The 18,363-nt window shown below is 47.8% G+C and overlaps 1 protein-coding gene across 1 annotated transcript in view; it reads left to right on the forward strand.

Annotated features, from left to right (window-relative positions):
• Positions 1 to 6,490, forward strand: part of tmed1b (transmembrane p24 trafficking protein 1b) — a 19,481-nt gene extending 12,991 nt beyond the window's left edge. Inside the window, exons 5-6 of the mRNA XM_038978810.1 lie at positions 1 to 43; positions 4,783 to 6,490. The exon at positions 1 to 43 is cut by the window's left edge and continues 125 nt beyond it. Of these exons, the coding sequence (XP_038834738.1) occupies positions 1 to 43; positions 4,783 to 4,833 (94 nt within the window). The 3' untranslated portion in view covers positions 4,834 to 6,490. The remainder of the gene's footprint in view (positions 44 to 4,782) is intronic.
• The last annotated feature ends 11,873 nt before the right edge of the window (positions 6,491 to 18,363 follow it).

The following is an 18,363-nucleotide window of genomic DNA, read 5'->3' on the forward strand; positions in this document are numbered from 1 at the left end:
CTGTACCAGTCTCATTGTAATGCTGGGGGTCGCACTAACTCAGGTAACACACCACACACCAGGACAACTTGTAGTGGGTCTCCTTCTGGTCCTGTACCAGTCTCCTAGTTACAGACCTGCCAACCTGCATGAAATTTCAGGTCAAAGTATGCTGGTATGAAAAACTACCCTAAAAGATGCTTCTAGTTGGCACATTGAGGTTTTTGATTCAACCGCTTGAAGTTGAAGCTGAGCCAATCAGAGGACTCAGGCGAGGAAAGAATCTCTAACTCCCCACTTGATCTCAGAAACAGTAGTAGACGTGAGTTCATTAACTAGCAAGTGGGTCAGAGGTGCGGTGGGTCGGCGGTGCCGTGGGTCAGAGGTGCGGTGGGTCAGCGGTGCGGTGGGTCAGCGGTGCGGTGGGTCAGAGGTGCCGTGGGTCAGAGGTGCCGTGGGTCAGAGGTGCCGTGGGTCAGAGGTGCCGTGGGTCGGCGGTGCCGTGGGTCAGAGGTGCGGTGGGTCAGAGGTGCGGTGGGTCGGCGGTGCGGTGGGTCGGCGGTGCGGTGGGTCGGCGGTGCGGTGGGTCGGCGGTGCGGTGGGTCGGCGGTGCGGTGGGTCGGCGGGTCGGCGGTGCGGTGGGTCGGAGGTGCGGTGGGTCGGCGGTGCCGTGGGTCGGCGGTGCCGTGGGTCGGCGGTGCGGTGGGTCGGCGGTGCGGTGGGTCGGCGGTGCCGTGGGTCGGCTGTGCCGTGGGTCAGCGGTGCCGTGGGTCAGAGGTGCCGTGGGTCAGAGGTGCCGTGGGTCAGAGGTGCCGTGGGTCAGAGGTGCCGTGGGTCAGCGGTGCCGTGGGTCAGCGGTGCCGTGGGTCAGCGGTGCCGTGGGTCAGAGGTGCCGTGGGTCAGCGGTGCCGTAGTTCACTGCGTGATTGAAAACGGACATGGCATATTAAACATATTTAATATATTTCACATATTTTTGCTACTGAGGAGCAGCCAATTACCAAGCACCCATAACGTCAATAGCAGGGGTATTCAACTCTGACCCTACGAGGTCCGGAGCCGACTGGGTTTCTGTTCTACCTGATCATTAACTACACCCACCTGGTGTCCCAGGTCTAAACTCCTCCCTGATCATTAACTACACCCTCCTGGTCGTTAACTACACCCACCTGGAGTCCCAGGTCTAAACCCCTCCCTGATCATTAACTACACCCACCTGGAGTCCCAGGTCTAAACCCGTCCCTGATCATTAACTACACCCACCTGGTGTCCCAGGTCTAAACCCCTCCCTGATCATTAACTACACCCACCTGGAGTCCCAGGTCTAAACCCATCCATGATCATTAACTACACCCACCTGGAGTCCCAGGTCTAAACCCCTCCCTGATCATTAACCACACCCACCTGGAGTCCCAGGTCTAAACCCATCCATGATCATTAACTACACCCACCTGGAGTCCCAGGTCTAAACCCCTCCCTGATCATTAACTACACCCACCTGGAGTCCCAGGTCTAAACTCCTCCCTGATCATTAACTACACCCACCTGGTCGTTAACTACACCCACCTGGAGTCCCAGGTCTAAACCCCTCCCTGATCATTAACTACACCCACCTGGAGTCCCAGGTCTAAACCCCTCCCTGATCATTAACTACACCCACCTGGAGTCCCAGGTCTAAACCCCTCCCTGATCATTAACTACACCCACCTGGAGTCCCAGGTCTAAACCCCTCCCTGATCATTAACTACACCCACCTGGAGTCCCAGGTCTAAACCCCTCCCTGATCATTAACTACACCCACCTGGAGTCCCAGGTCTAAACCCGTCCCTGATCATTAACTACACCCACCTGGAGTCCCAGGTCTAAACCCGTCCCTGATCATTAACTACACCCACCTGGAGTCCCAGGTCTAAACCCCTCCCTGATCATTAACTACACCCACCTGGAGTCCCAGGTCTAAACCCGTCCCTGATCATTAACTACACCCACCTGGAGTCCCAGGTCTAAACCCCTCCCTGATCATTAACTACACCCACCTGGAGTCCCAGGTCTAAACCCGTCCCTGATCATTAACCACACCCACCTGGACTCCCAGGTCTAAACCCGTCCCTGATCATTAACTACACCCACCTGGAGTCCCAGGTCTAAACCCGTCCCTGATCATTAACTACACCCACCTGGTGTCCCAGGTCTAAACCCCTCCCTGATTAGAGGGGAACAATGAAACAATGCAGTGGAACTGGCTCTGAGGTCCAGAGTTGAGTTTGATTTTATTTGTCATTTATTTAACTAGGCAAGTCAATTAAGAGATTCTTATTTACAATGACGGCCTACCAAAAGGCCTCCTGCGGAGACGTGGGCTAAAAATATAGGACAAAACACACATCACGACAAGAGACAACACAACACTACATAAAGAAACACCTAAGACAACAACATAGCATGGCAGCAACACAACATGACAACACAGCATGGTAGCAACACAACATGACAACACAGCATGGTAGCAACACAACATGACAACACAGCATGGTAGCAACACAACATGACAACACAGCATGGTAGCAACACAACATGACAACACAGCATGGTAGCAACACATGACAACACAGCATGGTAGCAACACATGACAACACAGCATGGTAGCAACACAACATGACAACACAGCATGGTAGCAACACAACATGACAACACAGCATGGTAGCAACACAACATGACAACACAGCATGGTAGCAACACAGCATGGTAGCAACACAGCATGGTAGCAACACATGACAACACAGCATGGTAGCAACACAGCATGGTAGCAACACATGACAACACAGCATGGTAGCAACACAGCATGGTAGCAACACAACATGACAACAACACAACATGGTAGCAGCACAACATGGTAGGAGAACAAAACATGGTACAAACATTATCTGGCACAGACAACAGCACAAAGGGAAAGAAGGTAGAGACAACAATACATCAATCGAAGCAGCCACAACTGTCAGTAAGTGTGTCCATGATTGAGTCTTTGAATAAAGATGGGTCTATAGTCTACCATTCCTATAGAGGGTCTTCTGCAAACGTCATTATTGGGCTAAAAGGTGCGTTTGATTTGAGCAGTGTGGGGGTCTTCTGCCAACACCCGTATTGGGGTAAAAGGTGCGTTTGATTTGAGCAGTGTGGGGGTCTTCTGCCAACACCAGTATTGGGCTAAAAGGTGCGTTTGATTTGAGCAGTGTGGGGGTCTTCTGCCAACACCAGTATTGGGGTAAAAGGTGCGTTTGATTTGAGCAGTGTGGGGGTGTTCTGCCAACACCAGTATTGGGCTAAAAGGTGCGTTTGATTTGAGCAGTGTGGGGGTGTTCTGCCAACACCAGTATTGGGCTAAAAGGTGCGTTTGATTTGAGCAGTGTGGGGGTCTTCTGCCAACACCAGTATTGGGCTAAAAGGTGCGTTTGATTTGAGCAGTGTGGGGGTCTTCTGCCAACACCATTATTGGGTTAAAAGGTGCGTTTGATTTGAGCAGTGTGGGGGTCTTCTGCCAACACAATTATTGGGCTAAAAGGTGCGTTTGATTTGAGCAGTGTGGGGGTCTTCTGCCAACACAATTATTGGGCTAAAAGGTGCGTTTGATTTGAGCAGTGTGGGGGTCTTCTGCCAACATCAGTATTGGGCTGAAAGGTGCGTTTGATTTGAGCAGTGTGGGGGTCTTCTGCCAACACCATTATTGGGCTAAAAGGTGCGTTTGATTTGAGCAGTGTGGGGGTCTTCTGCCAACATCAGTATTGGGCTGAAAGGTGCGTTTGATTTGAGCAGTGTGGGGGTCTTCTGCCAACATCAGTATTGGGCTGAAAGGTGCGTTTGATTTGAGCAGTGTGGGGGTGTTCTGCCAACACCAGTATTGGGCTAAAAGGTGCGTTTGATTTGAGCAGTGTGGGGGTCTTCTGCCAACACCAGTATTGGGCTAAAAGGTGCGTTTGATTTGAGCAGTGTGGGGGTCTTCTGCCAACACCATTATTGGGTTAAAAGGTGCGTTTGATTTGAGCAGTGTGGGGGTCTTCTGCCAACACAATTATTGGGCTAAAAGGTGCGTTTGATTTGAGCAGTGTGGGGGTCTTCTGCCAACACAATTATTGGGCTAAAAGGTGCGTTTGATTTGAGCAGTGTGGGGGTCTTCTGCCAACATCAGTATTGGGCTGAAAGGTGCGTTTGATTTGAGCAGTGTGGGGGTCTTCTGCCAACACCATTATTGGGCTAAAAGGTGCGTTTGATTTGAGCAGTGTGGGGGTCTTCTGCCAACATCAGTATTGGGCTGAAAGGTGCGTTTGATTTGAGCAGTGTGGGGGTCTTCTGCCAACATCAGTATTGGGCTGAAAGGTGCGTTTGATTTGAGCAGTGTGGGGGTCGCGCGTCGTCGTGTGGGCCGGGGGTGCCGTCACCCACCGCAAGTGGTTCTCATTAAAATGATTCAAGGTTGGCAGGTCTGTAGTTATGATGGGGGTCGCACTCGCACAGATTTCACACACACACACACACTAGGACAACCTGTAGACACTAGTTATAGACACACTAGTTATAGACACACTAGTTATAGACACACTAGTTATAGACACACTATACTAGTTATAGACACACTATACTAGTTATAGACACACTATACTAGTTATAGACACACTAGTTATAGACACACTATACTAGTTAGACACACTAGTATAGACACACTATACTAGTTATAGACACACTATACTAGTGTAATCAGTCACTCGGGTAACATTCTCAGTGTCTAACTGTCCGTTCCTCCTCTCTCAGGTCTATACCGTCCGCAGACTGTTTGACGATAAGAGGCGTGTCTGTACATAAAGACACGCCCACTCCGCCACCTCACAGCCAATCAGAGTTAAGGTGGGAAGAGAAGACGAGGAAGCAGAGGAGGATGCAGAAGAGTAAATATCGTGTATCACGAATTGCACCCTATTCCCTATCTAGAACCTATCTCTGGTCAGAAGTTTTAAATTACATGTTTTAATTGAACCTTTATTTAACTAGGCCAGTTAAGATTTACCCAGGGGCAGAACGACAGATGTTTACCTCGTCAGCTCGGGGATTCGATCCAGCAACCTTTCGGTTACTGGCCCAACGCTCTAACCACTAGGCTACCAGCCGCGCCTAGTAGTGCACTATCTAGGGAATAGGGTGCTATTTGGGACACTTCCGTACAGCTCTGCCGTCTGGGCTCAACACAGTGCCTTTTACTCCCGGTGTTCATTAGACACAGAACTAGACAACAGTTAGAAGGGACGGAGGTCCTGCCTCAATTTGTCCAATGAGAATGTTCACTTTTGCGTTCACGGAAAACATTTTTTCCGCCCTCTTTGTGCTTATTGAACGCAGCTCTTGGACCGTAATCCACAAAGTGTCCCAAGAGTTGGAGTGCTGATCTAGGATCAGGTGCCAATCTGTCCATGTAATCTGATTCATTATGATCTAAAGGGCCAAACTGATCCTAGATCAGCCCTCATACTCTGAGAGACTTCATGTTCATTCATTTTTTTGTTTTGGATCATCCCATAGAAATAGAATCACTAGAATGAGAGACTCATCGTTTGTAGATCAGTGGGTCCAGGGGCGGACTGGCATTTCGGGCAAATACCAGATGGGCTGGTCCATTTTTAGCCCAGTGGCCCTGTCTCAATTAGCATTTTGTAAAAAATTATAGAATATATATATTATATAATTTCTACAAAATGATAATTCTCTATATCTAATAATGCGTGCGTCATGGAAAAAAATGGGTCCGTGTGTTAGAAATTCCAGAGCTGATTTATGGTCCAAGTCTGCCCCTGAGTCAGTCAGTCATCATTTACCCACAATGCATCAAGGATGTGATCCGCTCAAAAGTGCACGTTGGGTTTAAATCTCTCTAGTAATTGAATTTCTATGGATCCTCCTATTTTACTAGAACAAGCCCCACCCAACCCCTAATGTCCTTCTTCTCCTCTCATTGGTCCATGTCTTTGTGACCTGTTGGCTACCCACAATCACCTTTTTTTGCTGTTACTGAGTTTTATGTGCCAGTAAGATTCTATGCTGATATCTAGATGAACAGGTGTGTGTGTGTGTGTGTGTGTGTGTGTGTGTGTGTGTGTGTATCTAACTTCAGTTGTGGTATAGGGGACAGAAACAGTTTACAGAGAACCTAGTTTACCGTTGATCCTACAGCTTTCGCTACGTCCCAATCCTCCACCCCCCCCCCCCCCCCGAGTGTATACTTGCTTTGCATACTCTGTCATGGGTTTAATGGTTGAAACTCCCTCTGGCCAATGACTACACCATTCCAATGCTTTATAAAACATAACAAAAAGTGTACACTTTGGGAGATGGGTGGAGAATTTGGAGGCAACCTGTGATTGTAACTAAGAAGGGAGTGGTACTTTGAGCATTATTAACCATGTTGCCATGGCAGCCAGTGATTTTAATGTTGTTTTTTACACAATAAAAGACAGAACATTTGATTTGAGTAACGGTGTAGTTGTTATTTTATTGTAAAGGACCAGGACCTGGAGTCGTATCCACAAAACACCTCAAAGTAGGAGTGCTGATCCAGGATCTGTCCCTATAATCTGATTCATTATGACCTACCCATTGGTAGGATCAGCTTCCCCTTCCCTAATTCTAACCTAACCTGATTGTTAACTTCACCCTAGACAGTGGACCATGCAATGTACCATGCAGTGCAGTACCTCATTGGTTCTCTACCCTGGGGCCTAGGTTAGCATGGTAGCATTAAAGGCTAGCTCCATGGCGCCCCCATGTGGACTGGAGTAACATGACAGGGCGTTGCAGGCTCCATGCAGTTGGTGCACTGGCGCACGGAGTTGAAGAGCTAAGAAGCGTCTTACTGGTTATTCTGGTGGAAATCAAAAGCCAATGAAGTGTTACAGTCCTGTGGGTTTTCAGTCCAACCCTAATTTAACACACCTGCTTCTACTAATTAGTAGCTGCTCAACAAGACCTTAACTATCTGAATCAGATATGCTAAATTAGGGTTGGACTGAAAACCTACAGGACGGTAGATCTCCAGGAAGTGGGTTGGACTGAAAACCTACAGGACAGTAGATCTCCAGGAAGAGGGTTGGACTGAAAACCTACAGGACAGTAGATCTCCAGGAAGAGGATTGGACTGAAAACCTACAGGACGGTAGATCTCCAGGAAGAGGGTTGGACTGAAAACCTACAGGACAGTAGATCTCCAGGAAGTGGGTTGGACTGAAAACCTACAGGACAGTAGATCTCCAGGAAGTGGGTTGGACTGAAAACCTACAGGACAGTAGATCTCCAGGAAGAGGGTTGGACTGAAAACCTACAGGACAGTAGATCTCCAGGAAGAGGATTGGACTGAAAACCTACAGGACAGTAGATCTCCAGGAAGAGGGTTGGACTGAAAACCTACAGGACAGTAGATCTCCAGGAAGAGGATTGGACTGAAAACCTACAGGACGGTAGATCTCCAGGAAGAGGGTTGGACTGAAAACCAACAGGACAGTAGATCTCCAGGAAGAGGGTTGGACTGAAAACCTACAGGACAGTAGATCTCCAGGAAGAGGATTGGACAGCTCTGGCCAAACCCTTCGGATGCTACAGACGTTTTCGTGAGAACGATTTTCTGAATGTCTCCTGATCTGACAAACAGCACAGTTGCTTTGCCTTGTTTCTTCAGACAGAAACAGGAGTGTTGTGTTTAGAGCAAGTAAAACAAATCACACATATGTGAATAACTAGATCTATATATACAGTAGTTTACTGACATTTACAAATGTATTATAAAGCATTGTTATATAGCCTTGCTTTATTTTCACAAACAGTAATATTTGGAAACCATGTGTATATATATATATATATTCTCCAAGTGGATCACTGATGTAAGGAGAATAATGTCTCCAATTCAAAGGTAAAGGCCTTTTCCGGTACAACCCTCTAACAGAACAGAAAAGGGAGTACAGGTACAGGAATATAATCAGGAATCTCCCCACGACCACAATGGGATTATTTAACACACACAGTAATATTTACTAACCATAGATTTGATCAACCACAATCACTTTCTTTACAAAAAACTAAAATGTTCAACTACTACAGTTCAAGTTGAAGGTGTTTTCCGGCGGGCTACAACACAGAACAGAAAATACAGTCACAGGAATATCATCATTCATCTCCTCACGACCTCAGTGTGATTATGATCACTGTCAACAACATTTATCTGTTACAATGTCCATATCTGTAGTCATGATCACTGTCAACAACATTTATCTGTTACAATGTCCATATCTGTAGTCATGATCACTGTCAACAACATTTATCTGTTACAATGTCCATATCTGTAGTCATGGTCACTGTCAACAACATTTATCTGTTACAATGTCCATATCTGTAGTCATGATCACTGTCAACAACATTTATCTGTTACAATGTCCATATCTGTAGTCATGATCACTGTCAACAACACCCCATCCTGTCACATGGTTGTGTTAGAACAGGAGTGTGACTGTTTCCATGGATACCCAGGTGTTCCTCCAGGACAAAAGAGGTTACTCTACCTGGCTCAGGGACACTGAAGAGCCCTCATTAGAAACACCAAACCCTGGGTAGAGGGGCTCAGTGAATATGGTCTGGAATGTGTACACATGGTTCGTTGTGTCAGAGTAGACCGTGTAGAAGGACAGAGTGCTGGCCATCCAGTCCAGAAACACTACTACTCTGAGGCAGGAGGACAGGTCTCTATGGGGTTTAGGACGGTTGATGAGGGGCAGAGCAGATCTATGAGTCTTTTCATTATTGTGGAAGGCATAGTAATGATCCTGAGTGCAGTACAGACTCCAGGACTTGTCATTGGTTCCAAGCCCACAGGCAAGACTCCTTCCTTTTCTTCTGTTGCCTTTATATGTTACTGCTATCACAGCCCACCCACTCCACTCTACCTCCCAGTAACAGCGTCCAGTCAGACCCTCTCCACACAGGACCTGGTGAATCAACTCAAATCTGTCTATGTGATCAGGATACGGCTGCTCCTCTTCAACCCTCTTCACCCTTCTGTTCCCCTCAGACAGAGAGAGGTTTCTGTGTGCTGTGTTTGGGTCCAGTGTGAGATCACAGGCATCTGCAGACAAGAGGACAAGTTAGAGGAGAGATAATGGGCTCTCTGATTTGCACAAAGTCAAGTTGTTGGGCACTGACGACCAATGTGATTCTACAAGTAGAATCGGTAGGTTTGTTGCTAGCGGCACTCGGTAGGTACAGCTTGTGTGTGTGAGTGAGTGAGTGAGAGAGATTAGACCAAAATTAATTCCTTGAAACTAACACACTTACATTTCTTCATCAGCTGTGGTTTAACCCAGAACTCTTCATTATGGTCCACACTGTGGGAGAGACAGAGGAACAGGCAGAGTGAGTGACACACAGCCTGTATGAAGTGTAGTCTAGTCCAGTCTGTATGAAGTGTAGTCTAGTCCAGTCTGTATGAAGTGTAGTCTAGTCCGGCCTGTATGAAGTGTAGTCTAGTCCGGCCTGTATGAAGTGTAGTCTAGTCCAGCCTGTATGAAGTGTAGTCTAGTCCGGCCTGTATGAAGTGTAGTCTAGTCCAGCCTGTATGCAGTGTAGTCTAGTCCAGTCTGTATGAAGTGTAGTCTAGTCCAGTCTGTATGAAGTGTAGTCTAGTCCGGCCTGTATGAAGTGTAGTCTAGTCCGGCCTGTATGAAGTGTAGTCTAGTCCAGCCTGTATGAAGTGTAGTCTAGTCCGGCCTGTATGAAGTGTAGTCTAGTCCAGCCTGTATGCAGTGTAGTCTAGTCCAGTCTGTATGAAGTGTAGTCTAGTCCAGCCTGTATGAAGTGTAGTCTAGTCCAGCCTGTATGAAGTGTAGTCTAGTCCAGCCTGTATGCAGTGTAGTCTAGTCCAGTCTGTATGAAGTGTAGTCTAGTCCAGCCTGTATGAAGTGTAGTCTAGTCCAGCCTGTATGAAGTGTAGTCTAGTCCAGCCTGTATGTAGTCTAGTCCAGCCTGTATGAAGTCTAGTCCAGCCTGTATGAAGTGTAGTCTAGTCCAGCCTGTATGAAGTCTAGTCTAGTCCAGCCTGTATGAAGTGTAGTCTAGTCCAGCCTGTATGAAGTGTAGTCTAGTCCAGTCTGTATGAAGTGTAGTCCAGTCCAGCTTGTATGCAGTGTAGTCTAGTCCAGCCTGTATGAAGTGTAGTCTAGTCCAGAACAGAGGCCAGTGATCCCCAGACCTCCTCAGAATCCAGTCTGTAGAAACAGAGATAATATCACTCATAAAGATGTAGTGCAGGTCAGAGACACATAACAGCATTATTCAGAACCTGTCCTGTCAGATGGTAACACATTTAGTACATCAACTCTTAGTGAGGTCTGGTATGTAGTCATATCTGTAGGTATGTATATGTATGAACTTTCCAATTTGTAAGTCGCTCTGGATAAGAGCGTCTGCTAAATGACTTAAATGTAAATGTAAATGTATGTAGTCATATCTGTAGGTATGTAGTCATGTCTGTAGGTATGTAGTCATGTCTGTAGTTATGTAGTCATGTCTGTAGGTATGTAGTCATGTCTGTAGGTATGTAGTCATGTCTGTAGGTATGTAGTCATGTCTGTAGGTATGTAGTCATGTCTGTAGGTATGTAGTCATGTCTGTAGGTATGTAGTCATGTCTGTAGGTATGTAGTCATGTCTGTAGGTATGTAGTCATGTCTGTAGGTATGTAGTCATGTCTGTAGGTATGTAGTCATGTCTGTAGGTATGTAGTCATGTCTGTAGGTATGTAGTCATGTCTGTGGGTATGTAGTCATATGTAGGTATGTAGTCATGTCTGTAGGTATGTAGTCATATATGTAAGTATGTAGTCATGTCTGTAGGTATGTAGTCATGTATGTAGGTATGTAGTCATATCTGTAGGTATGTAGTCATGTCTGTAGGTATGTAGTCATGTCTGTAGGTATGTAGTCATGTCTGTAGGTATGTAGTCATGTCTGTAGGTATGTAGTCATGTCTGTAGGTATGTAGTCATGTCTGTAGGTATGTAGTCATGTCTGTAGGTATGTAGTCATATCTCTAGGTATGTAGTCATGTCTGTAGGTATGTAGTCATGTCTGTAGGTATGTAGTCATGTCTGTAGGTATGTAGTCATGTCTGTAGGTATGTAGTCATATCTCTAGGTATGTAGTCATGTCTGTAGGTATGTAGTCATATCTCTAGGTATGTAGTCATGTATGTAGTCATGTCTGTAGGTACGTAGTCATGTCTGTAGGTACGTAGTCATGTCTGTAGGTACGTAGTCATGTCTGTAGGTATGTAGTCATGTCTGTAGGTATGTAGTCATATCTCTAGGTATGTAGTCATGTCTGTAGGTATGTAGTCATATCTCTAGGTATGTAGTCATGTCTGTAGGTATGTAGTCATGTCTGTAGGTATGTAGTCATGTATGTAGTCATGTCTGTAGGTACGTAGTCATGTCTGTAGGTATGTAGTCATGTCTGTAGGTATGTAGTCATGTCTGTAGGTATGTAGTCATGTCTGTAGGTATGTAGTCATGTCTGTAGGTATGTAGTCATATCTCTAGGTATGTAGTCATGTCTGTAGGTATGTAGTCATGTCTGTAGGTATGTAGTCATGTCTGTAGGTATGTAGTCATGTCTGTAGGTATGTAGTCATGTCTGTAGGTATGTAGTCATGTCTGTAGGTATGTAGTCATGTCTGTAGGTATGTAGTCATATCTCTAGGTATGTAGTCATGTCTGTAGGTATGTAGTCATGTCTGTAGGTATGTAGTCATGTCTGTAGGTATGTAGTCATATCTCTAGGTATGTAGTCATGTCTGTAGGTATGTAGTCATGTCTGTAGGTATGTAGTCATATCTGTAGGTATGTAGTCATATCTCTAGGTATGTAGTCATATCTCTAGGTATGTAGTCATGTCTGTAGGTATGTAGTCATGTCTGTAGGTATGTAGTCATGTCTGTAGTCATGTCTGTAGGTATGTAGTCATATCTGTAGGTATGTAGTCATATCTGTAGGTATGTAGTCATATCTGTAGGTATGTAGTCATGTCTGTAGGTATGTAGTCATATCTCTAGGTATGTAGTCATGTCTGTAGGTATGTAGTCATGTCTGTAGGTATGTAGTCATGTATGTAGTCATGTCTGTAGGTACGTAGTCATGTCTGTAGGTATGTAGTCATGTCTGTAGGTATGTAGTCATGTCTGTAGGTATGTAGTCATGTCTGTAGGTATGTAGTCATATCTCTAGGTATGTAGTCATGTCTGTAGGTATGTAGTCATGTCTGTAGGTATGTAGTCATGTCTGTAGGTATGTAGTCATGTATGTAGTCATGTCTGTAGGTACGTAGTCATGTCTGTAGGTATGTAGTCATGTCTGTAGGTATGTAGTCATGTCTGTAGGTATGTAGTCATGTCTGTAGGTATGTGGTCATGTCTGTAGGTATGTAGTCATGTCTGTGGGTATGTAGTCATATGTAGGTATGTAGTAATGTCTGTAGGTATGTAGTCATATATGTAGGTATGTAGTCATGTCTGTAGGTATGTAGTCATGTCTGTAGGTATGTAGTCATGTCTGTAGGTATGTAGTCATGTCTGTAGGTATGTAGTCATGTCTGTAGGTATGTAGTCATGTCTGTAGGTATGTAGTCATGTCTGTAGGTATGTAGTCATGTCTGTAGGTATGTAGTCATGTCTGTAGGTATGTAGTCATGTCTGTAGGTATGTAGTCATGTCTGTAGTCATGTCTGTAGGTACGTAGTCATGTATGTAGTCATGTCTGTAGGTATGTAGTCATGTCTGTAGGTATGTAGTCATGTCTGTAGGTATGTAGTCATGTCTGTAGGTATGTAGTCATGTCTGTAGGTATGTAGTCATATCTCTAGGTATGTAGTCATGTCTGTAGGTATGTAGTCATGTCTGTAGGTATGTAGTCATGTCTGTAGGTATGTAGTCATGTCTGTAGGTATGTAGTCATGTCTGTAGGTATGTAGTCATGTCTGTAGGTATGTAGTCATGTCTGTAGGTATGTAGTCATGTATGTAGTCATGTCTGTAGGTACGTAGTCATATCTCTAGGTATGTAGTCATGTCTCTAGGTATGTAGTCATGTCTGTAGGTATATAGTCATGTCTGTAGGTATGTGGTCATATCTCTAGGTATGTAGTCATGTCTGTATGTATGTAGTCATGTCTGTAGGTATGTAGTCATGTATGTAGTCATGTCTGTAGGTACGTAGTCATGTCTGTAGGTACGTAGTCATGTCTGTAGGTACGTAGTCATGTCTGTAGGTACGTAGTCATGTCTGTAGGTACGTAGTCATGTCTGTAGGTACGTAGGTATGTCTGTAGGTATGTAGTCTTGTCTCTAGGTATGTAGTCATGTCTGTAGGTATGTAGTCATGTCTGTAGGTATGTAGTCATGTCTATAGGTATGTAGTCATGTCTATAGGTATGTAGTCATGTCTATAGGTATGTAGTCATGTCTATAGGTATGTAGTCATGTCTCTAGGTATGTAGTCATGTCTCTAGGTATGTAGTCATGTCTCTAGGTATGTAGTCATATCTCTAGGTATGTAGTCATATCTCTAGGTATGTAGTCATATCTCTAGGTATGTAGTCATATCTCTAGGTATGTAGTCATATCTCTAGGTATGTAGTCATGTCTGTAGGTATGTAGTCATGTCTGTAGGTATGTAGTCATGTCTGTAGGTATGTAGTCATGTATGTAGTCATGTCTGTAGGTACGTAGTCATATCTCTAGGTATGTAGTCATGTCTGTAGGTATGTAGTCATGTCTGTAGGTATATAGTCATGTCTGTAGGTATGTGGTCATATCTCTAGGTATGTAGTCATGTCTGTATGTATGTAGTCATGTCTGTAGGTATGTAGTCATGTATGTAGTCATGTCTGTAGGTACGTAGTCATGTCTGTAGGTACGTAGTCATGTCTGTAGGTACGTAGTCATGTCTGTAGGTACGTAGTCATGTCTGTAGGTACGTAGTCATGTCTGTAGGTACGTAGTCATGTCTGTAGGTACGTAGGTATGTCTGTAGGTATGTAGTCTTGTCTCTAGGTACGTAGTCATGTCTGTAGGTACGTAGTCATGTCTGTAGGTACGTAGTCATGTCTGTAGGTACGTAGTCATGTCTGTAGATACGTAGTCATGTCTGTAGGTACGTAGTCATGTCTGTAGGTACGTAGTCATGTCTGTAGGTATGTAGTCATGTCTGTAGGTATGTAGTCATGTCTGTAGGTATGCAGTCATGTATGTAGGTATGTCTGTAGGTATGTAGTCATGTCTGTAGGTATGTAGTCATGTCTGTAGGTATGTAGTCATGTCTGTAGGTATGTAGTCATGTCTGTAGGTATGTAGTCATGTCTGTAGGTATGTAGTCATGTCTGTAGGTATGTCTGTAGGTACGCAGTCATGTCTGTAGGTATGCAGTCATGTCTGTAGGTACGTAGTCATGTCTGTTGGTACGTAGTCATGTCTGTAGGTATGTAGTCATATCTGTAGGTATGTAGTCATGTCTGTCGGTAAGCAGTCATGTCTGTAGGTATGTAGTCATGTCTGTAGGTATGTCTCTAGGTATGTAGTCATGTCTGTAGGTACGTAGTCATGTCTGTAGGTATGTAGTCATGTCTGTAGGTATGTAGTCATGTCTGTAGGTATGTAGTCATGTATGTAGGTATGTCTGTAGGTATGTAGTCATGTCTGTAGGTATGTAGTCATGTCTGTAGGTATGTAGTCATGTCTGTAGGTATGTAGTCATGTCTGTAGGTATGTAGTCATGTCTGTAGGTATGTCTGTAGGTATGTAGTCATGTCTGTAGGTATGTCTGTAGGTATGTAGTCATGTCTGTAGGTATGTCTGTAGGTATGTAGGTATGTAGTCATGTCTGTAGGTACGTAGTCATGTCTGTAGGTATGTAGTCATGTCTGTAGGTATTGTAGTCATGTCTGTAGGTATGCAGTCATGTCTGTAGGTATGTAGTCATGTCTGTAGGTATGTAGTCATGTCTGTAGGTATGTAGTCATGTCTGTAGGTATTGTAGTCATGTCTGTAGGTAATGTAGTCATGTCTGTAGGCCTGTGGTCATTAAAATCATGATATATTAATATATAATAATGTTCACAGCCTGATCATTATACCTTAACAAACTCTCCAACAATGAATACATCCTTAGGCTATTGTCATGTGATCATAGTACTAACTGCAGAATGTGTACTTTACAGTTCTGATGTTTCAGAGAAGCAAAGAGTTTCCTCCCGCCACCATCAGACAGCTGACCGTTCCTCAGGTCCAGTTCTCTCAGATGTGAGTCTGCTGATTGGAGAACGGAGGCCAGTGATCCCCAGTCCTCCTCAGAGAGTCCAAGTCTGTAGAAACAGAGATAATATCAGTCTTACAGTGTGATGATGCCTACTGGTGATGTTCAACACCTCTCCATTGGTTGTTGAGATCTGCTATTCTGCCCAGCGCCAGACCAAGCTGCCTGCCACAGAGCTTAATCACATTCAGAACTGTGTTGAGCAGAGACAGATTATCTATTTGCCTAGAAAAGCAAATGTTGTGAGGATCTGTGTTTATTGCGCTATAACCCAATACTATATCACATGTGATTGAATATTAGCAACTGTTGGCCTGAGTGCCTGTGTGTGTGATGGAAGTAACATTTTGCCCCAGATAGTGTGCTGAGAAGCTGTGGTTAACCTTGAGCGGGAACAGTATGCTTTCTATGCAGGTGCAAATAGCTCAAACAATGTTACAGAACTGTCTGACCTCAGTCTCCAGGGTGTGGGAGCGTAATCTACACAGCAACAGCGCCGGACATCTGAAGAGCTGTGAGGCTGGGACCAGTCTGGGCGCCAACGCCAATGATAGGCCAGTATGTCTAAAACCACACTGAGTCTCTACTCTGACAGGCCGGCTCGGAAGCAGGAACTACTTCTGTCAGAGTATTAAAGAAGATACCGTTAGGGTGTTGGCCAGTTCTCTGCTTTACCCTGCGTGGTGATACAGTGAACCCGTATATACGAAAATTGCATTTACCATTTATCGCTTGAGTTTAATAAAAATACTTAAAGTATATTCAGTGACTCTGAATCACATTTTATCCCGATACCAGATATGACTGACGCAACCCTTGACAATGTGCTTTACAGAACTTTATTGAAACTATGTTTGGCAGAAATAGGGTATTTATTTTGGTGCGCAATGACGCACTCTACAGAGGCGCACTCTCCCCCGTTGCGCAGTGGCGCACTCTCCCCCGTGGGTCACACTGGCGCAGTGGCGCATTCTCCCCCGTGGGTCACACTGGCGCAGTGGCGAACTCTGCAGCGGTGTACTCTCCCCGTGGCGCACTCTCCCCCTGTGGCTCACACTGGCGCACTCTGCAGGGGTGCACTCTCCCCCGTGGCGAAGTGGCGCGCTCTCCCCCGTGGCGCAGTGGCGCGCTCTGCCGCAGTGGAGCACCCTGCCGCGAGATGCAACGGTACACTCTCCCCCGTGGCGAAGTGGCGTGATCTCCCCCAAGGCGCAGCGGCACGCTCTTCTGCGAGACGTAGCGTAGCACTCTCCCCCGTGGCGCACACTGGCGCAGTGGTGCACTCTCCCCCGTGGCGCAGTGGCGCACTCTCCCCCGTGGCGCAGTGACTCTCCCCTGTGGCGCAGTGGCGCACTCTCCCCCGTGGCGCAGTGGCGCACTCTCCCCCGTGGCGCACTCTCCCCCATTGCGCACACTGGCGCAGTGGCGCACTCTCCTCCGTGGCGCACACTGGCGCAGTGGCGCACTCTCCTCCGTGGCGCAGTGGCGCACTCTCCTCCGTGGCGCAGTGGCGCACTCTCTCCCGTTGCGCACACTGGCGCAGTGGCGCACTCTCCTCCGTGGCGCAGTGGCGCACTCTCTCCCGTTGCGCACACTGGCGCAGTGGCGCACTCTCTCCCGTTGCGCAGTGGCGCACTCTCCCCCGTGACGCAGTGGCGCACTCTCCTCCGTGGCGCAGTGGCGCACTCTCTCCCGTTGCGCACACTGGCGTTGTGGCGCACTCTCTCCCGTTGCGCAGTGGCGCACTCTCCCCCGTGGCGCAGTGGCGCACTCTCCCCCGTTGCGCACATTGGCGCAGTGGCGCACTCTCCCCCGTGGCGCAGTGGCGCACTCTCCCCCGTTGCGCAGTGGCGCACTCTCCCCCGTTGCGCAGTGGCGCACTCTCCTCCGTGGCGCAGTGGCGCACTCTCCCCCGTTGCGCACACTGGCGCAGTGGCGCACTCTCCCCCGTGGCGCAGTGGCGCACTCTCCCCCGTGACGCAGTGGCGCACTCTCCCCCATTGCGCACACTGGCGCAGTGGCGCACTCTCCCCCGTGGCGCAGTGGCGCACTCTCCCCCGTGACGCAGTGGCGCACTCTCCCCCGTTGCGCACACTGGCGCAGTGGCGCACTCTCCCCCGTGGCGCACACTGGCGCAGTGGCGCACTCTCCTCCGTGACGCAGTGGCGCACTCTCCCCCGTGACGCAGTGGCGCACTCTCCTCCGTGACGCAGTGGCGCACTCTCCCCCGTGACGCAGTGGCGCACTCTCCCCCGTTGCGCACACTGGCGCAGTGGCGCACTCTCCTCCGTGACGCAGTGGCGCACTCTCCCCCGTGACGCAGTGGCGCACTCTCCCCCGTGGCGCACACTGGCGCAGTGGCGCACTCTCCCCCGTGACGCAGTGGCGCACTCTCCCCCGTTGCGCACACTGGCGCAGTGGCGCACTCTCCCCCGTGACGCAGTGGCGCACTCTCCCCCGTTGCGCACACTGGCGCAGTGGCGCACTCTCCTCCATGGCGCACACTGGCGCAGTGGCGCACTCTCCTCCGTGGCGCAGTGGCGCACTCTCCCCCGTGACGCAGTGGCGCACTCTTCTCCGTGACGCAGTGGCGCACTCTCCCCCGTGACGCAGTGGCGCACTCTCCCCCGTTGCGCACTCTCTCCCGTTGCGCACACTGGCGCAGTGGCGCACTCTCTCCCGTTGCGCACACTGGCGCAGTGGCGCACTCTCCCCCGTTGCGCACACTGGCGCAGTGGCGCACTCTCCCCCGTGGCGCAGTGGCGCACTCTCCCCCGTGACGCAGTGGCGCACTCTCCCCCGTGGCGCACACTGGTGCAGCGGCGCACTCTCCCCCGTGGAACACACTGACGCAGTGGCGCACTCTCCCCCGTGGTGCACACTGGCGCAGCGGCGCACTCTCCCCCGTGATGCAGTGGCACACTCTCCCCCGTGGCGCAGTGGCACACTCTCCCCCGTGGCGCAGTGGCACACTCTCCCCCGTGGCGCAGTGGCACACTCTCCC

Source organism: Salvelinus namaycush, chromosome 39, assembly GCF_016432855.1.
Source record: "Salvelinus namaycush isolate Seneca chromosome 39, SaNama_1.0, whole genome shotgun sequence".
NCBI lineage: Eukaryota > Metazoa > Chordata > Actinopteri > Salmoniformes > Salmonidae > Salvelinus > Salvelinus namaycush.